Below are 26564 nucleotides of genomic sequence, written 5' to 3'. Positions count from 1 at the left end.
AAGGCAGTGTTTCTCAGTCTCGGTCCTGGGGACCCCCTGTGGCTGCAGGTTTTTGTTCCAACCAGATTCCTAATCAGTGACAACACCTGATAACACTGAGCTCATTTAATTAGCTGCTTTTTTTTTCGACATTCAGAAAAACATAACAGCATGATTTTTACATTTATAAGACATTTATAAAATTTCTGCTTTTGCTATAGATTTAAATGCTTAACTTTCTTTTGTTGATTTCATTATACTTTGCCCTTTCTCTGTGCAGTTTTTCCCCCTTCGTTGTATCTTAATAATGACAACTTAAAACGAGCAGATCAGACACGCTGGCAAACAACACACTGAATAATCAAAGGCTGTAGCTACTTTAGAGTCAGACCCACTAATTAGTAAATAATGGATTAATTAAACAATTGGAACACCTTGAAAAGCAGAATGAAAATCAAGATGAAAATACTGTTAAAAAGAGAAAAAAATACATTATTCCTACATAACTGCTTGGTACATTTTAATATATATACCAGTAAGCCCACGATTCTTGAAAGAATCGCAAATCCACGAATGGCAATCACTGTCTGTAGTATCTTTTATAGCTGTTCTCTCTGCTGCTTGGACTTCATTCCCTGCTCGAAAACAGACATTTTGCTCGTCTTCCAAATGAACCGGCAACCAACAAATGGTGTGGCTCTGAGCGTGCATTGGAAAGCAAAATATTCTCCACATGGCTTCTGGAGCACTGACGCACCGTGAATCCACATACATCTCACGTCTCATCGTGATTATTTGTTTCAGACACTGAAACATTAGCACAATCATGGCCCTTGTAAACGTATTTGAATAAATACTTAACGCTTTTCACTGTAGCGCGGATTCCAACATTTATATGGCAGTTGTATCGTAAACATAAATAGGGATTGTATGGTACTACCCAGGTATTGTCAATTGTACGACCCGGTACAACTTGCAATTCATTTGTCTTCTCATATACTTAGGATATCCGTTCACGTTTTGGATTTGTATCGCCGCACGGTGTATGGATCATATTTCTGATAACAATTTGAAAGAGACGTGGAGAATTGTGACGGTCTGGAATTTCAGCTTTTACTATTTTATTGATGTCATCATCTGTGCGAATTTTGGAATAATCATCAAGGATTATCAAAATATGGGCGTGCGGCAAACCTCTCTTCTGAAACTCTATAACGTGGATAATTGCTGTAACAGTCCCAAATAGACATTTTTTGTTGATATCCTCCAGCAGGTTATTTAGTTTCAGTCTAAAGACTCTTGCAACTAAATCAGGACGATGTTCCACGTTTTGCCATGGCATAAGATTATTTGTAATTTCTTTCCATTTAGGATTGCAAGTCATAGTGATAAATAGATCAGGTTTGCCAAACTTTCTAACAATAGCCATTGCATCTTGGTAATGCTGCTGCATATTACGTGGGCTGCCTTGAAAGCTAGATGGTAAAATAACCGCTTTTCCAGCAGGGTGATCTACCACGTCTGCATCACGATTTATGTACTCTATCAGTGACTTTTAGTTATCGGCCCTCAGTGCAGGTTGGTTGTTTTTAATCCATTGGAAATCATTTCATTCTGCTCGAACATAAACATCAACTATGTATTGTTGAGATAGCTTTCCTGCATTGATTAATGGATTAAACTCGTTTTTTACTGAGAGTCTGTAGGAAAAATATTCTTTCATTGATACCCGTGATCTTTTCTGTGCTTGATTTTTTTTATATCTGCAAATTCCAGCACTCCATCCTTCCTGGCCAGTTGGAAACAAAATGGGGTATGTCAAAGTATCAAGTTTAGGAAAACAAATGTCCACGCGTTGGAATTTAGGTTGGTTGGTTCCATCAGGACGTAAATGCATGACAATATCGCGGTGAAACGGAGGCTGACCGTCTTTACTTTGAAACACAATTGCCACTTCATTAACGATGGGAACATTGTATCGTCTCAGATCGTGTTCTTTGTCCTTTATTAGCACTAAGGCAATTTTAGTTGGTGCCACACCGTCCGCCTCCGCTTTTGTATTGGCTTCTTTTTGAACCTCATGTAGCATTTATATAGAGTTTGCTAATGGGTGATTGTTTATGACTTCAGCTATGTTTCTGATTATCAGCTCTGTGCATTGCAGGAAGGTTCATTTGTTGATAAACTGCGTCATCTAGATCTAACACGTACATTTGGGCAAATTTGCGGTGGTGATTTGGCTCAGGGTGCACTGTTCCAATCCGATGCAATATTTGTCCACACACGCGAAAGCAGTATGGGCCATTCCCAGGTGGTGGCTTGATATTTACCCGGGTAGATGCAAAAGCAAATGAACTATTATAGGATCTAATGCATTCCATAAAGCTTTTACTTTCGGGTACATTGTTAGTCAAAAGCTTCCGTAAATATTCTGGATATTCATCCAAAGGAGGCAGCTTAACCTGACCTTTTTGACAACAACGTGTAAAGTCATTAGTTGTAATGCCAGTTTTTTCTTCAAGGAAGTTAAGTGAATGACAATGACTGCAAACGCTGCGTTTGACTCTGGGTTGTGGTGTTTGGGCGCCACCCACTGACTCTGGGAGGCCGCTGCATTTGACTCTGGGGCGCCGCGGCGCAGTGCGCATGCGTTTCGGTGCATCCGTGCATAAATTAAACTGTGGTTTAGTAATATAGATATATATTTTTTAGCAAACTTAGTTTTCTAATTAATATATTGTTCCCAAAACACAGAACTTGGGAAATATCAGTTCACTTAATTAGCCCAGGAGTTCAATTAAAAACAGAAGCTGGTTGGAACAAAAACCTGCAGCAACAGGGGTTCACCAGGACCGATGTTGAGAACCCCTGATCTAAGGTTACGATTTGGAATATAAGGTGTCAGACATTCCGATATATAAGATGGAGCGAGATTATTTAAGGCTTTGTAAACCATAAGCAGTATTTTAAAGTCAATTCTGAATGACACAGGTAACCAGTGTAGTGACATCAAAACTGGAGAAATGTGCTCGGATTTTCTTTTCTTAGTTAGGATTCTAGCAGCTGCATTCTGCACTAGTTGCAAACGATTTATGTCTGTTTTGAGTAGTCCTGAGAGGAGTGCATTACAGTAATCTAGTCGACTGAAAACAAAAGCATGAACTAATTTCTCAGCATTTTTCAATGATATAAGAGGTCTAACTTTTGATATATTTCTTAAGTGAAAAAATGCTGGCCTAGTGATCTGATTAATATGCAATTTAAAATTCAGGTCACTGTCAACAGTTGCCCCTAAATTCTTTACCTCCGTCTTGACTTTTAATCCTAATGCATCAAGTTTATTTCTGATAACCTCATTATATCCATTACTGCCAATCACAAAATTTCTGTTTTCTCTTTATTTAGCTTGAGAAAATTACTATTCATCCACTTAAAAACACAAGTAAGACATTGTGTTAGTGAAACAACAGAGTCGGGGTCATCAGGTGCTATTGATAAATACAGCTGCGTGTCGTCAGCATAGCTGTGGTAACTCACGTTATGCCCCGAGATAATCTGACCTAATGGAAGCATGTAGATCGAAAAGAGCAGCGGACCAGCAGACACTACATGTCCTAAAAATAATTATTACTATACTGTTGGCTTTGAACTGTTACATAATTCAATAAAGTTTATCTTCTGTTGCCATGGTTCATAGCCCTGTAATTAAACTATAAGTTAGTGAATCTCAAAAATAATTACAGGGTCATTCTCTTAAAGAGCCATGCACTCTAAAAGCCTTTCTTTTATTTTTATTTATTATTTTTATTGTTGTCCTCCACTTTTAGATGTCATTTATATTTTTAAGATAAGTGGATTTCAAATTGTAAAAGTTTGGGGTACAGTCCTGTTTATACCTATGGACTGATTTTTTTTTTTTTTTTTTTTTTAGTATTTAGTTGTTTGGTATTTTATGTTTTTACTGTCTTATCTTTGTTATACCCACCTGTGTAAACTTGTTAATTCATTTTCAAAATACCCTAGCAGGTACATTTATCTGAATTGGTAGCAAAGGATTCTGACTGAATGGGAAAGAGTGGTTGTTTTAGACTGTTATATTACTGATTATATATTACCAGTAATGGCACACTGCACTATAACGTGTAGTGAAGACACTTGATTTGAGCATTCATAGTTTTCATACTCTTTCTCTGTACGTTTAGCATTCGTCTGCTCAGAGGTTGATGAGCTAGCTGCTTCCTGAGCAGCTCTTCTTTTCTCCACCCTAGCGGCCCGCTTCTTCTCTACATTCGTCGGCATCTTTTTACGTTAAAACTTACTAAGTCGGTGTTTGTGTTGCAATTACTTAGTACATTTTCATTAATCTTTCACTTAAAATGGCATTTAAGTCTTCAATCTGCCTCAAGAATAATTTAAGATATGAAGAGGTAGGGGAAGTGATGGCGAAGGTGGAAGGGATGAGAACGGCGCCCGTACACATGCGCCACGCAGCCGCCCTGCTAGCTGCTTCCGAGAGTTGAGTCTACAATAAAATAAAATAAAAATAAAAAGAGGAATAACCTTGGAGGTCAATCATCACCCCGAAAGCAGATAGTAGACACCACGTAGTATATGAGTACAAAATTTCAGGTCAATAGGTCAAAAGGTTTGCGAGCAACAGGTGATTTAAAAGCCTGGACAGACAAATGAACAGCCACGGTAGCGCATTATATAAGAAGATACTGATTGGAATTTCTCTGGCTTTATATAACTAGGAATAATAATTAGTTTAAAAATAAAGTAATCAATAAACACCCACACTTTTAGCCAACTTGCTGTTTGTTTCAGGACTAGAAAATATGAAATAATAAAACAAAGCTGTGACCAGTCTCTGTATTTCTAGTATTTAATCTGCTGCCCTGTGAGCACTAAATAGAGTTTATTAGAATTATTTTATTATTATTTCCAGAGAACTTAAAAGGAATTTTAGCACTTACTGGTAGGGTAGTATTTCAGCAAGAGCTTTTCTGCTGGAATGAAATGCTAGTTAATCTTCATCCATCTGCTTTTTACCTTAATTTTGTGCTGGGGAAAAATACTGCTTCTATGTAATTTTCACAATTCCATGAATGTCTGTCAGATTTATTAGTCAGTACTGCCCAAATCATACCCACTTAAAGTGATATGATTTTTTTCAGAATTCGAGTGTCTGACATCTCTAGTCCAAGTGGCTCCTTTTAATCTATTATATTATCCGATGCACGCTGTTGATGTTCAAGCCTGATTAAGCTGATGGCTAAACTTTTCTTTCATTCAGACAAAAATTCACATCAAAGCTGCTTGAGGAAGTAGCTTGTTACATTTTTGTATATTTTTCATTTACACACCACATTTATTTTACAGGTTTAAATTGCTTCTATATTTTTAAATGGCATCACCCTTGAACACAGTTTCTTATCTTTCTAGCCTCTTCTGTAAATACTAGCTCTAAGTGGTCCCTCTAAGTGGCCCATTACTGTCTAGTTTCTGTATTGTGTTTCAGAACATTTCTGAGCATCATCTGCTTGTTTTCCTACAGGTATGATTTTTTTGTGAAAATATTAATTATAAAACTCGTGTTAATAATATAAAAAGACACCTGATCATGTATTTGATTCTGAGCTTGCAATATATAGAAACTCATGAATTGTTATGATTATTATTCACATGTATGTTTATGAAACCATCTTTAATGTCACATTTTAAATTCATAACCTGTACAGTAAAATGCTATGGCAATGCATAACCCTTTATATCTGGGTGGCAGTACATGCAAAGCATGAATCAACCTTGGATGGGGCACTTGGATATTGCAGAATGCACACAATCACAACAGGCCAGCTTATAGCTATGCAGTGTCCTTACCTGTATGATTTTGTTATATGGGAGGAAATCAGATCTTGCAGAAACCCACAAAGACATTAATTGAATATGCAAATACTATTCACCCACACCAGAACCCTTAATATAGGGTTAAATTGTAGTTTATATATCAGATTTATTCCTGTATGATGGGTGATAAAAAGTGTTCAGTCTGAACCTAAAAGGAGTATTCTACAGTGCTAATTTTGAAACCGCTCAAGGATTAGCTTGTTTCAGAACCAAATCAACAAAAATTTTGAAACCCACAAAAAATTGATTTTATAACATTAGAAAATATGTAGTCTATCTGAAGCCAAAAGTATAACATATACATGATTTAGCTTAAAACTGGGTGGGAATAATTAGACAAATCACAGAGTGTCACATTTCTAAACTAATCCAACCCTTCATGAAGTCAGTGCTCAAAGTAGAGGCAGAGATTTTAAACTGCAAACAACAATGATGCCTACATTAACCTGGTTTGACAGAAAGCAAGCTTCTGATTATAATGAATTGCCTACAGTTGAAAAGACTTCTAAAAAAAAAAAGAACTATTAAACAAATAAATGTGTGTCACATGTACAGAGAGCACATTGCACATTTTAAAAATAAACAAAACCTGTTGCAAGTGAAAAATCTTTCTGTAACATCATATTATCCATTGACATTTGACATATACTGTGCGTGTTCTCTTATTCAGCATTATAGCAAGGAGTTGATATAAGCTTGAAAGAATTAGCAGCTATGATCATAAAAGTATGAACTGCAAAATATGCATTTGAAATAAATAGTGTGTCACACCCCATCAAAAGGACTACTGTTAAGACAGCAGACAACAAAGAGCCATGGGAGATGCAGATTTCAGTACTCAATAAAGCTGAATCAACAAATCTGCCTAACGACAATAGTTGAAGCATGACAAGGCTACACAGCATTCCCCTTCTGACTGCATGTCTAAATGCGGAACTAAAGGAAGTTAACATTACATTACATTACTGCTTAATTGGAAATGCAGATGTGTCCTGTTAGAATATAGCCTAAGCATTTGTATTATCATGGAAATTTGGCTTAATATATTTGCTTTATATAGCCTCATGTGTACAGTCTTAGCTGCACGTGGACAGCTGCTTTAAGCAAAGAGACTTACTAGCTTAGCATAACCAGACCAAGCGGCTAAGCTACACCTGTGCCAATCACCAAAGCAGGTGCCCATTCACTCTGCTGCTACTATTGCAAAACGTCTTTTCCTCAGCTGCTAACCCTTGTAGGAATATGGCAATCACATATACCAGATGCTTCTATCACTATACCTTGACTATATTATTATAAAGATTCCTGTACTCGTTACTTTGGTTTGTCTACGCTACAGTTACTGTTAACTATATTCTTTATATGAGTGTTAGGTATCTGCTTTATAGTGCCCCATGTGTACTGCCTCACCTGCACGTGGACAGCTGCCTCAAGCAAAGTGACTCACTAGCTCCGTGCAAGCAGACCAAACGGTTGTCTTCAGATCAGAGTTACACCTGTGCCAATCACCAGGTGCCCACGCACCAGACAGCTTTTTATTGAAGACATCTCTTCTCAGCTGCTAACCCAAGTGAGATAATGGCAATCACCCACAGCAGGTGCTCTTACCAATATACCTCGACCCAGTCAAACAGTATTAAATTAATATTATAAAGCAACATTAATTAAACACAGTAAAGCCGATGGTAGCAAAAGTAGCACATATATTCGAAAAGAGTCAAAGGTTAAGCAATATATTTGAAAAGTCTTATTAAAAATATACAGAAAGTTAAGGTGATGGAAGATGAGTCTTTTAAAGACAAGATGCAGAGTTGCTTCGGATTGGTGTTCAGTCCACAGAGGTCCTTGCCAGTTTCTTTGGGCTGTTCTCCTTCTCGGCTGTCCTTGCTTTTATGTCCCCTACTCTGCCTGCCTTCCTTTCCTTCCTGCGCAGCATGCACCCAAACTTAAAGATATAACTTCACATCAAATTAACATTGATTAAAAGAATAATCATTCAGTGTTTGCCTTTCTCAGACTGTTTGTCCATTCCAATCCTAATTAGTACAGGTCTGATAAATTAAATATCTGTTTAAGGTTCTAAAAGAATGATCTAAAAGATACATAGTTCAGGTGAGTACAGATACATAATTTAAGACCAATCTATAGAAGTTGTTTAAAAATATAAACACAGTGTGTTTAACATGGGATAAAAGAGTCCAGAGTTGAAAAGTCCCAGGGGACTCCCCCTGCCAGCCTTCAAATAAGGTGCCGGATTTCTAATTGCTGGCCGTTTACTCAGACTTATTATTATTATTATAATAAGGCTTGTTATTTCCCACAGTTCACATTCTGAGTTCTTTTTTTCAGTCCATTTTTCAGTATTGTGAGTTTTGAAAATTAAAATGGCTTATTTGTATACCAATACAGCATTTTAACACATAGTATATCCATAGACCATAGTGCTTATCTAAACTCTTATTTGTTATGATGAAGTAGTGATGAAGTAATCACAATGACTAAAACATGCATTTGTTTGCTCTTATTTTTCTGAGGCATGGACCCAAGTAACTTTGGTGGTTCTCATGTGTGTGTGTGTGTGCGTGTATGTATGTGTGTGTCTGTTCTTCTCCTCTGTCGCTTCGCTCATTGCAGCGTACAAGTTAATTACTAAACTTCAGTTACCTTGTGCAACTGAGCTCCTGAATAGGTAACAGTAGTTTTAGCTTTTTATTTTCATTTTTTTTGCTGTCACCTTGAAACTCTAGCAGTTTAAAATGCATGTAGGACAGGAGTGTTTGGGGCATGTTTGTAGGAAGTAGCCCCATGGATATAGCCTTTGCAGCAGCAGATTTCGCCTCTGTTTACTATCAGCTTTTTAACGGGTTGTCCCCAGACATGTATTCTCGCTTGAGAGTCACGTCTGGCCCCGCAAGACTAGAGAATATCATGCCCTTGGAGATTCATTTTCACCCAATCAACATATACTAGGATCAGTCCCCTTCACATGCAAAACTCAAGCAATGGTCTGCAGAATTCCATTGTGGCAGGATGTTTCTCAAGAATGATTGAAGGTCTGGTCAAAAACATTAGCACTGCATAAAGCATCTTAATGGAGAATTGAATAGTGACTACACCTGAGATAGTAGGCACTTTAAGAATTAGTTATGGGTTAGTTAAACACGTTTTTCATGAACAGCTGAAAATTGATAGTCTGTGCAAATTGGGTGCCCAGAATGTTGACTTCTGACAGCAAGTACCTACATTCAGTGTTTCTAGGAGAATGCCTAGCTTATTAATTTGGATTGGTGAAAAATTGTATAAACATTCCATAATCAGGGATGGATCTTTGATACACCACTATGACCCACAGTCTAAACAGCAGTCAGAACAATGAAAATATTATAATTTTCTCACACCATAGAAGTTTCAGGTCGAAGCCAGTGCTGCCAAGATCATGTGCAAAATGTTTAATGATATTCTGGGTGTTGTCTTAAAAGTCCTACGTAACCAGTTAGTACACTGCCGATTTCTGTTGTTATTTGTGGTAGTTAGGGTAAAACATCAAAGAAACGGTCAGTTCTCTCCCTTCTGAGTTTAGATATTGCACCTGTTCACTTTGCAGGTGGCAAAAGGTGTTCTCAGACACTGTGGGTTCAAAGAGATGCCCCACCACCCTATTTTCCAGATCAGGCTCCATATGATTATAATTTATTCCTAAAACTAAAGTACTACCTCCATGAGACATGGTGTGCCAAAAGATGCCAATTCAACTACAGAGGAGAGGTTGTATAAGCACAGCAAAACATTTATTTTGAGTGACATATAAAATCTTTGTGAATCTTATACCAAGTTTGGTAGTTTTCATTAGGAAGAATACAATTTGAAGGTTTTTACCCATATTTCATTTGGTAGGTCATGTTCACAACTTTTTGATCACCCCCCCCCCCTTCTGTATATATATATATATATATATATAGTACTTCACATTAAGCAGACTCAGAGAGCTGCACAAATTTGCAGATTTATATTTACAATGCAGTAAGAGCAATATGCAAACTGTTATGAAGTATATACAGTGGTACCTTGAGATACAAGTGCCCCAACGTACGAGTTTTTTGAGATATGAGCTGTCACTAGGTCGATTTTTTTTTTCTTGAGTTACGAGCCAAAATTCGAAACACGAGCCATCAAAGAGCTTGTTCCCGCACATTCCAAGGAATTGACAACAGAGGAGTTGACGGAACTACAGACGCAGCAACATACGGAGGTTCTGCAGGAGATCGGTATTGCGGAGGAGGTTATCTCTTAAAGTGAGATAAAGGAAGTGTTTGCAATGTGGGAAAAAGTTTCAAACTTTAAAGAAAAGAAACACCCTGAAAAAATTACAGCTGATCATACAGCGGCGCTATTTAATGACACTTGCCTAACGCCTGACTTTATTGAAAAGAAACTGAAGTTGCAGCGGCGCTATTTAATGTCACTTGCCTAATGCCTGACTTCATTGAAAAGAAACTGAACGTGCAGCCGCGCTATTTAGTGACACTTGCCTAACTGGTTTCAGAAACATTCTAAAGGGGAGGACTAAACAAAGCTCCTTGGACAGGTTTCTATTGAAACTCCCTGTGAATGAAAGTGATGAAAGTGTGGCAAAAAAGAAAAAAACTAGTGAAGAAGAAAATTAAGTTAAGAAAAAGTGAAGTGAAAGAAAAAAACATTACAATACGCTAATCAGCTTCGCCAATGTCTGTTTATTTCTTTAGATTCTCTTTTATGTATTAGGTTTTATTTTGTTTGTATACAATATTTGTTCATTATAAATACATTTTTCTTATGTTGAAAACATTTAACAAAAAATTGGGGTGGTTTTTTGGGGGCTGGCATGAATTAATCTCATTTCAGTTAATTTCAGTGGTGAAAATTGATTTGAGATACGAGCATTCTGACTTACGAGCTCGGTCACGGAACAAATTAAACTTGTATCTCAAGGTATCACTGTATAGTAATTGTAGCTGTACATCTTTACATATCTAGAAACATTTTAAGCTACTGCTGTTTCTGTTTCTTTACAATTTTAATGTATTAATTATCATTTAGATTCCATTTTTATTCATTTATACCATAACATTTTTTCACTCTTCATTTCAAACCTCTCTCTCTCTCTCTCTCTCTCTCTCTATATATATATATATATATATATATATATATATATCTGCTGTATATCTATCTATATATATATATATATACTGTATGTATATGTGTGTATATATATATATATATATATATATACTATATATTGAAAGAGCTTTTCTTTTTCTAAACTATGGTGTTTTATCTTTTTTCAGTTTCTGTTTGGATGTATTTACTTACATTTGAAGTTAATTTATATTTTAAATTGGGATGTTTATGTTTGTTTGCCCCAAGATGGACTGCCATCATGCCCAAGTTGTTTCCTAGCTTGAACCAGTTTGGAAGATGGGTGTGTTTTAAACTTGCTTTAAACCAACCATGAAAATGGAAGATTGTTGAATTTTTTAAATTTAGCATAAAAATGCATTAAGGAGTGTATGGTATGTGCAGTTTTTCATATCTCAACTGCTTTATACTAGATGTTATATTTGCCTCAATGTAATTTCACCATACGCCGTTAGCAGTTCAAATACTTGTTTGCAGAGATTAATCTTACTAATTTAATGTATTTAACACTTGTGCCAAAAAATAAGAGAATGCCATGCAGCGTGTTTATTGTCAAGCCTATAAGAAAAGTGAGGTTGTGCATGTAATTGGATCCAGCTGGTATTCTTTGAGCTATTATGTTTTAGATTTAAATGTTGCTTTATTAGACATTGTTGTCCAATCTGTTCTGTTAGACAGGTTTGAAAACTGTGTCAGGCTTTCCAACTCTGTCCTTGGGTTGTTTACATAATTATGCTCCTATTGCTGTTAGTTGTGCAGTGTGTATTATAAAAAAGTGTTTCTCAACCTTTTTGATGTCACAACCCACTTTTTCCCATTTAAGTGTGTTTGTGACCCACTCTTTGTTGTGAATCATTAGAGTGGGAAGGGGACCAAGCGCAGTAGTCCGAGATGCAACACACTACCAATATAAACAGTAGCAACTACCACCAGCCATCAGTGGCCTAGTGGTTGAGAAACACTGTGTAAAACACAATACCAGTATTTAACTAATAGAATTTTGACATGTGCTGGTATTTTTAAATAGGCTGAAAGTACAATGGTGAGATGTTTAGCTATGCCACATGAAAATAAGTTTTTTAGTCTGTGGTAATGTGCACAGTATAATTTTTATGTAAAAAACAGAATGAAAAGATTTGCATTTCAATGATTTCTACTTTATATGGGTTCTTTACTTAATCATTTTTATGATACACAAGCCTTGCTAGAAGGCAACATTGTTGTGAAGTGGTTAGTGATAGCTTTAAGAGACTGTGTTAAAATGATGATGCTTGGTTTTTTTGTCTATGTTCCTTCCCATACCCTTAAACCATACATTCTAGGTAGTTTGTTTACCCTAAATTGACCTTGTGGGAATATTACAGACCCAGGATTAATGCTTGTTTGATGTTTCTAGGATATATTCAAACCCTCTGAATTTTAAAATGGAATGGGTGAAGAAATGGAAAGATCTATATATAATTCTTTTTATGGTATATTTTGTCATACAAGGGCAATATGCATTTGAAATATAGAAATGAAATGATTTTTTCATTTGCAATCTGTATATATAATTCACTAAGCCGCCAGCAAGTAAGACACCCATGGCGCATGCAGGACGGAGCCATGCCCACCAACTCTAAGACCATTGGATACAACGACAACTTGCAGAGCCGCGACGACTCACAAAACACAGCGTCATTCATGTTCGTCTGTGCTACAGTCCACATGCACCTCTGAGCCACGTTGACTTTTCATTATTCTTTTCGGTTACGATAACACGACCGCGTCCACCATCGAAAACCATGGGAAAGGAACAACGAAGCCCCGCCCACAAACTCTAACCCTCCTCCCACGTGATAAGGAACGCACTTCAGAGCACCGCCCGCCAACTCGAAAAACGTCCTCCCACGTCCACCCTCGCTCTCGAGGCACGGCTTACTCATGTGCCCGCCCCCAACAGCTCACCAAACACATACTCACTCGCTTTGGTCTGAGCTACAGTCCACATCCAGCTGTGAGCCACGTTGACTGTACATTTGCCCTCCATGGCTACCGCTTCAAATGTATTTCATGGAAACAACACTTCTTTCAATGTTATACAAATTCCTGCATCAGGTAACTGTTTGTTTCTATCAGTCGGGTTTTTCTGGAAAAATGTCATTGATGAAACTGTTGCTCTCAAACTTTGTAACATGGCTGTTGGCTTTGTTTGCCAGCATTGGGATAACTTCGGCGACGTGGTGTCCGTTGTTGTTAGTCACAGAAGCATTGTTATACAGTCTGCTCAACAATAAGCTGACTACATGAATACGTCTGGAGTCTATGGTGGCGAGGCAGAAATTGTGGCAATGTCCCAAATGCTTCCAGCTACTATCACCATTTACTTCCAAGAACGTCCTCATGCCTCTCCTTGAGTTTACAATCCGGCCCAACGTCTCTCCATATCCCTGCTCTTTAGTGGTCCTTTGGATCATGGGCATTACGAGGTTCTCATGCCTCTCAAATACACACGTGATAACCTTCTGGTGACATCTTTTGACACTGTCGGTATGTGCACACAGGGTGCACACCCACTTGCTCGCCACACTAATGTGACGTCACCTGCCCACTCTCCTCTTCCTGAAAAACATTTAAAGACACACTCCCCTGAACAAATGCATTCCACACAGGACTTTCAATGCTCCTTTTGTTCCAAAAGCTTCAGAGTGCAGAGATATCTGAACGCACATTTAAAAAAACACAACACTAACCGAATGATGCAATGTGAACATTGCCAGCAATGCTTCAAAACAACTCGCGCTCTCAAGAAACACTTACAAACTCATTCCACTCTCACCTTCAATTGCACATTTTGTAACGAGGACTTCACAGGTGAGATGGATCTCCACAGCCATATGCAGATCAATTCAACACAAACATTTGTATGCAAAATTTGCGACAAACACTTTCACGTACGCAGATACCTTACTAACCATCTCAAAACACATTCCCTGATGAATTCTTTTCAGTGTCAACACTGCTCCAAAACCTTCGCGCGCCAGAAATATCTCAAAGCACATTTAAACACACACTCCACTGAATAAACGCATTCCAAACAGATCTTTCAATGCACCATTTGTTCAAAAACGTTCTGAGTGCAAAGATATCTCAACATTCATTTAAAAACACACTCCACTGAACGAATTATGCAATGTGAACATTGCCAGCAGTGCTTTGAAACAACTCATTCCAATTCCCTTCAGTGTCAACACAGCACTAAATCGTTCATGCACAAACATCGCATTCAGTTTTCTGCAGCTTTTCAAGAAGATACCACCATTCACATCCAAGAACATAACATTGGCCTACCTACCGCACTATGTGCTTCTTGCAATGCTCTTCATTGGCCAGCAGAGGTCAACACATCCGGACATTACACTAAGTGTTGTCATGCCGGCAAGGTGTCTTTGCCACCACTATCCAAACCTCCTTTTTTTTTTTAGATGACCTCTTGACTGGCAAGAACCCGCTGTCCCAAAGTTACTGTGATCATATCAGGGAATACAACTCTGCTTTAGCTTTCACATCAATGGGCACACACATCGCTCAACCATCTGGACAAGGACCATATGCTTTCAGAATCCACGGTCAAATTTATCACCAGGTCTCTCCTTTATATACCAATCCTGACACGTCACCACGATACAGTCAGCTATATATCTTCGATTCTGCTGAGGCTACCAGTCAACGTTTGCAAAAGGAATGTAATAGCGCTTGCAGTGACATTTTGTTGCTGCAACTAGACAACATGATACAACAGGTTAATCCCTTCGCAAAGTCTTACTTGCAAATGCTTGACATTATCACTCACAGTAACCCTGTTACAGCTGTACGAATGGTGTTCTTTGAAAATCCAAGTCTGGATATGAGAAGGTATAACGCCCCGTCCTGTCAAACTGATGTTGCTGCTATCTTTGTAGGTGAAGATGGGGAACCTCCTGCACAATGCAACATTTGCATATATCCAAGGGGAGATGCTTGCAAGCGTATCTCTGTTCTCAATATGAACTGTGACCCCATGGTTTATCCACTGCTCTTCCCTCCAGGTTGGCACATACAATTGATCCATGTTGAGGAAAAGCGAACCGCGAAAAGAACGCGAGTCACACAGCTCCAATTTTATGCTTTCAGGCTTGCCATGAGATCTTCATTTAGCGTCTTGCATTCCAGTGGCAAACTCTTCCAGCAATACATCGTCGCCGCATATGTCAGAACAGAAGGCACGTGTTTACATTACCTATGGTCCCATCAACAAGATTTGCATGTAGAGCAATACAGGGGACTTATGGCTGTTGTCACTGCAAAAGCACATCACCATGATCTCCGCCCTGGACAATTGATCATTCTTCCCTCTACCTTTCAAGGCAGTCCAAGGTACATGCAACAGAACTACCAAGACGCGATGGCAATTGTCCGCAAATGTGGAAAGTCTGACTTATTCTTAACCTTCACCTGCAATCCTGCTTGGCCGGAAATCTGAAACGCCATTTCCCATCATGAGCAAATAGAACACAGACCTGACATCGTTGCTCGCGTCTTTCATATAAAACTGCGACATTTTCTAACAGATATTCTGGAAAAGAATATTTTCGGCAATGTTTTCGCTTACATCTTCGTCATTGAATTCCAAAAACGAGGATTGCCTCATTGCCATATGTTACTTACACTTGACTCACAATCCAAAATAAGGACCAAGGATGATATAGACAAATATGTCTGCGCTGAGCTTCCAAATCCTGAAATACACCCTCGACTTTTCCAAATTGTCACTAAATGCATGGTGCATGGTCCGTGTGGCACGCTCAACGCCAAATCACCTTGCATGAAAGATGGCACGTGTACCAAAAATTTCCCGAAAGACTTCAACGCGGAGACTCAAGAAAACACACAAGGATACCCCATATACCGCCAAAGACAAGGGAGAACTGTTGTTGTCAAATACGATATTGACAACCGTTGGATAGTCCCTTACAATTTCTCAGAAATTCAATGCTCATATTAAGGTTGAAGTTTGCGTGTCCATTCAATGTATCAAGTATCTTTATAAGTATGTGTACAAAGGACACGGCGCTGCATCCAATGCACTTCACAGGGAGCCAGCCGATGATATTTTTCAACATGACGAAATACAGATTTTCCTTGACGGTAGGTATGTTAGTGCTCCTGAGGCTATGTGGCGTTTGAACGAGTACAGCCTTTCAGAAAAATCTCACGTGATTACACGATTACCAGTTCATTTGCTGGAACAACAAATCATCATCTTTCATGAGGGTCACGAGGAACAAGCACTCCAAAGACACGCCCACAAAAACACTATGCTGTTAGCACGGTTTGATCTCAACAAAACAGATCCTGAAGCTGTAGAGTTACATTACACTGATGTTCCCCAACATTACACATTTCAAAAATCCTCTGGAAAATGGAAAGAGAGAATCAGAGGAGGCACAAAAGTGATCGATAGAATGCCTGTTGTTGCCATTAACGACACAGAACGTTATTACCTCAGACTTCTCCTTACCCATTCCGTGGGTGTCACAAGTTTTCACCATCTACGAACAGTCAACGGCGTTGAATGTGACACTTTCAAAGAAGCTTGCCAACAATTAGGTCTTCTTAAAGACGACAAGATGTGGCATGATACTCTTTCAGAGGCATCCCAGATACGAATGCCACGATTCTTGCGAAAAATATTCGTTTTCATCTGTGTCTTACGGCGAACCACACAACGTTCCACACCTTTGGGACACGCATAAACTCTCCCTTTCTGATGACTTTCTCACAAAATATTCCACAACCACCACTTGCATGTATGCTCTCGCTGACATTAATGACATGCTGCAACCACATGGCCTCAACCTGCACAAATTACACCTACCCCCCACTGACATTCCTCCACTGTGTCATTCATCTCCCACCTTCGACGCTCTGGCTGAACATCTCACACGCTATAGAACACTACGACAAACTCAACACAGAACAGAAACACGCTGTTGATACCGTTTTACACGCTGCATATAGTAATTCCCATCCCCGATGCTTCTTCTTAGATGGTTCTGCAGGAACAGGGAAAACCTTTGTGTACAAAACCCAGATTCATACCATCACAGCTAAGGGAGACATTCCTACAACCGTAGCATCTACAGGAATAGCTGCAACATTATTACCGGGTGGACGAACTGCCCATTCTGTTTTTAAAATACCATTGATTCTGAATAGTACTTCCACATGTAACATTAAACCTACCTCGCCACATGCTCAACATCTTCTACAATCCAAAGTTATTATATGGGACGAGGCGCCAATGACACATGCATACGCATTCCAGGCAGTTGACAGGTTATTACGTGACCTCACAGGTGACACGCAGCCTTTTGGAGGCAAAACAATACTATTGGGTGGAGATTTCCGACAAATACTCCCTGTCATTATGCGTGGCTCCCGCGCGCTTACTGTTGCCAATTGCATTAACAAGCACCCTTTGTGGCGTCACATGCATGTTCTTACACTGACAACAAATATGAGAGCTCTTCCTGAACAACAACATTTCACACAATGGCTCCTCGATGTTGGAGACGGGATAAACGGAACACCTGTGACATTGCCTTCGCATTGTTTTCCTTTAATTTCTGATCCTGTTCAACAACTGTATGGCGACATCGACTTCTCAACTGTCACTCTGTAACAATTCAGCACGTGAGCTATATTAAGCTTCACCAACGAAGACTCGCTATACCTTAATGAACAAGTGCTGAAACTTATCCCTACCGACGAGGTAACTTTCATGAACGTGGACTTTATCGTCACAGATGATCCTGCCGATCAACTTTCATTCCCCGAGGAATTTCTTAATAGTCTTACTCCCACTGACATGCCTCCTCATAAACTCAAAATTAAAATTGGATCTGTCATCATGCTTCTCAGAAACCTCCTGCCTGCAAAAGGTCTTTGTAATGGCACTAGACTGTCTGTTACCAGCATTCACCGCAATGTACTGGAGTGTAAAACTATCACAGCTGCTACCTCGCAAACTGTCCTTATTTCCCGGATATGCCTGACCCCGTCAGATTCATATTTGCCTTTTACTTTTACACGAAGACAATTTCCTGTTAGATTGGCATTTGCGATGACAATTAATAAGGCACAGGGCCAAACTTTCAAAAAGATATGCCTGTATTTGCCAAAACCAGTCTTCAGTTACAGACAATTGTATGTTGCTCTCTCCAGAGTTCCATCATTTCATTCACTTACTGTTGTATCCTCAAACCCACCCCTTTTAGACAACTGTGACTTTCCAGAAGTGTTCAGCCATCAATAAATAATTATGCGGCGTATGTTACGCCGCGGGTTCGCTATTGTGTTGTATGTTGCTCTCTCCAGAGTTCCATCTTTTCATTCACTTACTGTTGTATCCTCAAACCCACCCCTTTTAGACAACTGTGTCTTTCTGGAAGTGTTTAGCCATCAATAAATAATTATGCGTGAGTTTGAGCATTAACAAGTCTGTGATGCCCTTGGATGTCCCGTACTGCACGCGAACTACACTGAATGGATCAACGTGTGTCTACTCGGCGCCGAAAGACGTGGGTTGGCCGTTGAACCCCATTCGTGCTGGAGACTGGGGCATGCAATTGTTCCCCACGAACAAGGAATACCCAGTAAGTGCGGTTCCTACGCTCGCACTGATTACGTCCCTGCCCTTTGTACACACACTCCCCCCCCCCACTACTACCATGGTCGGGTGACTTGGTGGATTATATATAGAAAAGTTCATAAAAAGTTCATTTTTTTTCCCTGTGCTTAAAAATCATTAAAGAAGCAGCGTAAATATTGCGGCGTATGCTATGCCGTGGGTTGGCTAGTACATCAGAAATCAGAAATTTCAGACAAACACCCACTTGCTAAACAAGAACTGTAACATGAGTAATAACTATGAAAATTTGACTTGATGTGGTTTAGAGTGGTAATATAGAGGGTCAGAGTTGCTTTAAAGCATGAAGGATTTTATTTTTTATCAGCAAGCCATAATTTGGAAAATATGCAACTGTGAACCAACAATTTTAGAAGTTAAAAACATCTAATACTAAAGAACAATCCATGAAAATTTCATGCACCTAGAATTAACATCTTAAAATTGTGATTAATGGAATATTGCCTTTTTTAAGTAGCACTCGTTTTTTAGTAAAAGTAGGTGGCTCCGGGTTTGGCTATCCGGATATACAATTTAAAGACATTGTTATTTTCATGGGAATTGTTACATACTCTTTCAGTTCTATGTTGCATCGCTTCTCCGTGATCATAAATATACACCTGAATGAATTGTGGTTTCTTCAAAATTAAACTTGTCGTAGATTTAATTGTTGCAGGACCACAGATTCTCATAGCGTATGGTCCATTATTGTGTAAATCTAAGTTTTGAGCACTGAATGATGCTATCGCGAAAAGTTTATTGTAGACTCGGATATTTTGCCTGTAGTGTTTGTGGATTTCACTTTCACCAAACAACAAATCTTTTAATTCTCATGGATACGCCTCTTCATTGGGAGGCAACACTACTTTTCCCTGATGGCAACACGAATTAGACGATCTACAAGTCTCTGACTTAAACTTTAAAGCTGTACAATATCTACATACTTCTGACATACCACCTATGTCCATATATTCCATCTCTTTGTGCTGTTCTGTTATTTCACCGAGTAATAATTTCTGTTTGTTTGTGCTAATGCGATCTTTACTTTCTTTTTTTTTTTTTTCGAAACTTTCAAATTTTAGTACTTTCATATTCTTTAACTTGCTCTGCATGTGTATTGCGCCAACAACTCCACTTGGTCCAGGCTGATTATTACTTTCCTTATTTTCTGAATTTGCACATAGATTATTATTGTTCTTTTGTGCATTCTTTTTTGCCTTGTTTTCTCTCCAATGCTTTTGTGTCTCTTTTCGACACGCTGCTCTTTCTTCTTTGCTTAGTCGTTGACGTGCCATCTGGAACGTATAAAATTTTTAAGAGCTGGGAGCACATGAAGTGTGTCTGCCAAAAACATTCCAACAACTGAGAGGTTAGATGTCCATGATCTTGTTTTAAATTGTTTGTAAGTAGGGCGTGACGGGCAAAAGTTACCATCTCATGGGTCTTTCTTCCTAAGGTTGTAAAGTCTAGTCTCGCAGGACATCAAAGTGTCTTTCCGAGAAGATCACGTCTCGACCCAAGATTTTTTTATTATAATAGAAAAATTAGACCCACACCCCCTTTTAAAGCTTCCATTTCTCAAGAGACTACTGCAGATACAAGTCTGAAATTACATACTAGTTATTAGATACAATAACATTATTTTCAGCAAGTATGAAGGAAATCAGAGATAGTCAGATGAAAACATTTTGTAAAATCTGTTGATTTGACATCGATAGATTCCTGTCTTAAACAGATAATGAGCACAGGCCTCAAATACATGTTGTTTTTATAGTTCCTGCTTCTATAAATATTTTTTTTCAATAAGATGATAAATATTTTGTTTATATGCCTCTGTCATTTTATTTCAGACAGATCTAATTTGATCCTACTATTTTTTGATCATAGGCTCCTCTCTTCCACTCCTCTCAGGCCTTTCTTCTTACTGAGTTTGTCCATGTTGGGAATAGTATTAATGGAGAGGTGGAAACACAATCTGCTCCCCATCATCATAGGTAAATAGAAATTAAAATGTTATATGAATTAGATATACATTAAAGGATGTCTAGTGGTATTATTTTTTATTTTATTTTTTGTACCTTGACCATAGCATTCTAAGCCTTACAATAAAGCTGGAGCAAGCCTTATAAGACCACATGTCCAAATTTTACCATGGGGAAAATAAACTCTGGTGAGGTCACCTACATAAATATTGGAAAAAATGTATCAGATTATAATTTTATTTTTGAAGCTGTGTCCTCTGTTCACAGTATGGTAATCACAGTATTGTTTTAAATTTCATCTACTTTTACAGAATGGATGAGCTTGTTGGGCTGAATGGCCTGTTCTTGTCACAAATGTTTTAATGTTATAATATGGACACACCTGAATAGGAAATAAATTCTTGATTTTTAAAATATTATTGTCACTGTATTTTTAACAGTAGAAATTTAAGGTTTACCAAACCAGGTAGATATTTTCTTGTTAATGTGCTAATTTCAATCCAAGATGTTGTTAGTTTTGATAATTGTTCATCAATTTTCATTGTCCACAATTAAGATTCAAAATCCCGTAATGTTTCCCATACTGTCATCTCTAAAAGTATTTTATTTCTACAAAAAATATTTGGTTTATTTAAATAGTTAGTTTATGGGCCATAATGTGTTTATTTTAAAAGTGTCATGGGTAAGGCATGGTAGTTTTTGCATAATTAAAATAATTGGTTCTTCTGTTAAACTAGTAAAGCACATGAAGCAGCAGTGATACCATATAAATAATTAATATATCGTGTGTTTCTTCTTATTTGTTTATTTATTTCCCTTTAGCTCAACCTCAAGAAGATTCTGCTCAAGAAAGGTACATAGTTTATTTAAGAAGGGATTATAATTTTTGAGGCAATTAATATTCGTAAAGACCCTTTGTTATCTAAAATAGGTTTTGATCCTTTTCATTTTCATTGAAAACCTCTAATTTCTATTAATGGAAGGTTGTTTTTAACCTGTGGAAATGAAGCTCCAGATTTATATAGAAGTTTTATTGCTTTATTATGTGGCTTGTTAATGGTTTTGTAGGCATTGAAAAAGGTTTCTAATTATATAACAGGGATACATAGGATTCCCTTTTTATTGTTTACATTAGGATTTGTGTGTTTTAGCACATTCTGTTGTTTGTTATTATGTTACATTATGTTTTTATTTCTTTAGTGTCTAAAGGTTAATAATCAAAAGTGTGACAGAATATCAGAGATAGATTTAAAAATATATTAGGAACTACTGATTACAGTATTAAATGTCTAAGGCTTCCACATAAACATTTATATTATAATTTACTAATGTAACAATAATTAACAGTTGTTTATTGCACTAGAGGACTGGATTCCATGCATCTTAGTGTCAGATTGTTTTGATCAGCTTTGAAGTTGAAGCTGAAACATTACATTTAAATGGAAGTAAAGTATTTTTGTAAACACTTCTAACAATTGTCTCTATGCAAGTGCATAAAGAGACTGTAATGTTCCAATTTGTTCTGATATACTTAACTATATTTAGGCTACTGTGATGTTAATTGCACTGCTATATTATGTTTGATGCAGATACTCATTAAAAGAGTACAGTTAGTATTTGTAATATTTCTTTACATTGAGCACTTTTGACTTTGATGCACCTAATAATTAATTTTAATACTAGGCGCTACAGGATAATTTAATTTTGTTCTGGCTAATTTGCAGATTTTCCCATGGATAAAAGTGTTTTGTGCTGTACCTGTATATGCTAAACTGTTTCTTTAAGAATACACATTTAAATTACTGTTTCCAACACTTTTACATGTTTTTAGGGAAAGTGTGGTTGACCATCCTCAGCTCCTTAGTGTACCTGAATTGTGCCACCATCTGGCTGAGAGTTATTTGACTTTTAATCTTTATGCTCAAGAGATGATCCAGTACAAGAGGCAGAACCCTGGCAAGGTAAGTGTTGTTATTCAAGCTTTATTGCATGTGAAAACCTCTTGCTTAAAGAGTGTAGAGGGTATATTTGAATAAAACTTGGTGTGGAGCAGTGGCACAGAGCTGTGTGGATAGGTTGCATCTCAATGAGACCCTTCATTAGAAATAACAGATCTGGCAGTACCATTGCTCACGTACTGAAGTGTCAGCATGGCACTGCCAGATCTAAATACTAGCGTGGACAGTTGCTCACATGCTAAAGTGTCTATGGCTGCAGGTGGAAGCTGCCATCGCACTTTTGTAGCTAAATAAGGAGTAGCATTACACATGTACTTGGTCAGTATGCCTATGTCAATCAAACACAGGAAGCTCTGCAGTCCACTTGTGTCTTTACACTGTGGGAAGGTAAGGTAATAAATGTAGGTAAAAAAACATTCAATCTGGCTTTTATATAAGTAACATATTAATGTTTTTTTATATAAAAACCATCACAAAACATAATCACAAGCAGAACTTTGCATGACACATTGACTAGCTCGGTATGCTCTGCTGTTTCGTTGAAGAACATGCGTGTGTTTTGCTGCATCCAAACAATGCCATCTTTCACCTTTATGCCTGGTGCAGCTGTATTGTTCCTATGTGTGAGTGAGCGTTTCTGGCAGGGAGGGCTTCTGTTCTCTTTCTCTGATGCAGAGCCCTCATTCTCATCTCAGTTTGCTTCTGTTATAGTACATCTTTATTTGAAAACAGCAGTGTCAGATTGGGGGGAGCGTGAATGTGACCGAGAGAATAAAACTGAAAGGAAAAACAAAACGCTAACCTTTACAAGTAACATAAATTTACACCAGCTGTTACAGACTCAAATCAAATGTATGTTTTTATTCTATAATAGTAACAATAACTACTCAAACAATCACTACTCAAAACGGTAAATCTAGGAAGTGCCCGGATTCGAACTAGCAACTTCCTGATTATGAGCCAGCATTTCTTACCGCTGTACCACCGAAGCGGTATTGTCAGTGTCATACCCTAACCCAATTTTTTTCTTTGGTTATATTCTTGAATACAAGCGAACTTGTTTTGTAATACTTGTGCCTTTTGTGAAAGCATTTATTTAATATTTGGACTTCAGTCTTCACACATTATACACTTCATGTCAAATTTTTCTCATTAGTACTATAACATGAAGAAAGTTTCTGTTTTGGCTATGTGTTCAACATTTCTTGCCTCGGATTTCCTGTCATCCTACATTTACACAGATCGTTGTAGACATGGAACACACATGAAATGCATGTATTCTAAATAACAATATATTACTTACCCTATACAGCTCTAGGCACCTCACACCCAGATAAACAAACTTGAGCTGGGAGAACTTTTTGACCAACTAGAGCAGCGGCGGTGGGGGGATGGGTTAGCAGGCAGCTTGCTGTTTATGCTGATCAACACATTTGCAAAACAAAAGATGCTAACGGAGAGTTGCGAAGGAATTTAAGGTGGCCAGGGATTCTAGTGTTAAGAGATGGGAGGCAGCTGCATCTTTTACTATTATTTTTAAGACAAAAGTATAACACAAAAGATTTATTAGCCTCAGATACTATGGTCAAATTGGTAGTCATGCACTAATATTTTATTATTTAATATGGTTCAAAATGTATGCAAAAATGTGACTTAAAATTGACACTGTTGAAATGATTAATGGAATTAAACTGTTATGTTATCTGATTTACACAGGCTTATTTAATGGGTTTTGACTACACTAAATGAGTTTCTTTAGGGAAAAAGGGTGAACTTTAAGGATTTACTCCACCCAAGTATATTGTATCCTAAGCTTTTTGATCTTCAATCTCCATGAAAACATGGAGATTAGAAATGTTTTTAAACATTAAACAATTTAAACAAACACAGGGCAAGTAATAGATGAAAATGTCTTATTTTTGGTTGGTATCCCTTTAAGTTTATTAAAGTATATTGTTTTGTACAAGAAATGGAAATAAAATCAGCTTGGGATGTCAACAGTAGACTTGTTAAGATCTATAATGAATGAGCCCATATATTCAAGTTCCCTTTTAGTGTGATGCTCTGAATAACGAGAACACATATATTTTTAGTTTACTTTTTTATTTTTCTTCATGATTGCAACACTGTATAATATGTATTTTCTAATTCCTGATAATGACGTTTCTCACTCTCTCAAGCTTTTATTTAGTTGCATGTCTGTGAGTGTGCTTACTTCATAAGATTCCTGAGAATTTTCATGTTTGTCTTAAGGTTTGTTCAGCTCCACAATAGCTAGGACCGATTCTTACCTGTGATAATGGAAACACAGGTTAAAGTAGAGCTATGCTCATCTGATGTCTAGCATAATTACAAAACAACATTTAATAATTTCTTATTTTTTGTTAAATGGACAAACCAACCAAGAAGTGTGACTGCTGTTTAAGTGTACACTGCACATTGCATTTTTGAGTCTCTTTTTTTCTGATTTCAACCTTTATGCAAGGTGATGTTTCTGGACTAGTTTAACTTTTTTTTAAATTTTCACTCCATGAAACAACTTATTTGTATCTGTGTTTTGCTTTATCAATGTGTCTTTTGCAGTTCTGTGCCTTTGTCTGTGCTGGATGTTCTTTATTTGCTGTAACTGGTCACTACATACCAGGAATCATGATCTCATACATAATATGTGAGTATACACCTTTTGGATATATTTAATATAAAAAGCTATTTTTTTCTGTTACGTTTTGCAAAACAAACAAAAATCATACTTGACTATGAAGATTTAAAATTGGCCTGTTATTAGAGCAGAATATAGGCTTATGCTATTTGTTTTCGTCTTGCTTCCCACAAAACTGTACTGTAAAAAGTTTATTTATAAAATGGAGGAGTGGATGTTTTTCTGTTTTCAGGGGTAACTACAGGTTGTGAAAGCTATCTTGGATTTCTGTGTCTGATAAGAAATTATAACTTTAAAATGTGTTTGTGTATAATGTGTACACATTTTAAGAAACTAATTATTTTGCTTGTGCAAATTGTATTTAGAATGAAATATACATTATTTAAAAAAAAAAGATTATTACTCAAAAGAAGATTCTCAGGTGTCATGTTACAGTGGATGGCATGCTGTATTACAGTACTGATTGCAAAGACTGTTTAAAACAGCGGTTAATTTAGAATGGTCGCAGGGAGTTAAATCAATACTTCACATTTAATAAAACACACAAATCTCCAGTGAGCCAACCTGTCATATCTTCACACAGGAACTTGTTTCTAACTTGAGAACCATACACTGGATTGTGCTTAGAAATAATCAGAATTGCACTGGCAGAGCACTTTGGCAAAGAGTGGTGAATCTGTATTTTTTAATCTGTAATGTTAACTTGTTTGTTTTAATTACCAGAGTACTTGTAAGAGTTTAAACTTAAAAGCCTGAAGAATGTCACCCTGTGTAAATGTACACTTTAGTAACAACTTGTTTTTTTGCTAAATCTGTGTCTGTTTTACTGTGTACTTTATTGCATTGCATTATATCTTTGTGACGATGCGGGTTCGGCTCCATGCTCCCATCTTCTGTTCGGGAGCCCTTGAACCCAATACCGTCGATAGTTATAACCGAGATGAGCTAAGCAGTGAGGCATTAACATTGGAGCAAGGGATGGTACAAAGTGCAAAAGTGCTTTTATTAAAATCAGCAAAATCAAAAGTGTTCAAATAAATAGTGCAGTCAATCAGATAAATAATCCATTAAAAGACAATGAGGTTAAAACGTTGCTGGAAGCAGTCCTTTAAAACAATGAAAAGCCCAGTGCTTCTTTTACACTAGCGTCTCACCTGCTTCTCCCGTTTGGGCCCTGCAGCAGGCTAGACGCT

General features: G+C 37.5%; 1 protein-coding gene across 1 annotated transcript in view; it reads left to right on the top strand.

Moving 5' to 3' along the window:
- Positions 1-26564, top strand: part of retreg2 (reticulophagy regulator family member 2) — a 51501-nt gene that overhangs the window by 5722 nt on the left and 19215 nt on the right. The window contains exons 2-5 of the mRNA XM_028807278.2: positions 20660-20766; positions 21577-21607; positions 22586-22715; positions 25296-25380. Coding sequence (XP_028663111.1) covers positions 20660-20766; positions 21577-21607; positions 22586-22715; positions 25296-25380 — 353 coding nt within the window. The remainder of the gene's footprint in view (positions 1-20659; positions 20767-21576; positions 21608-22585; positions 22716-25295; positions 25381-26564) is intronic.

This window comes from Erpetoichthys calabaricus, chromosome 8, assembly GCF_900747795.2.
Source record: "Erpetoichthys calabaricus chromosome 8, fErpCal1.3, whole genome shotgun sequence".
NCBI classification, from domain to species: Eukaryota; Metazoa; Chordata; class Cladistia; order Polypteriformes; family Polypteridae; genus Erpetoichthys; species Erpetoichthys calabaricus.
This window is presented reverse-complemented; position numbering and strand designations above follow the sequence as displayed.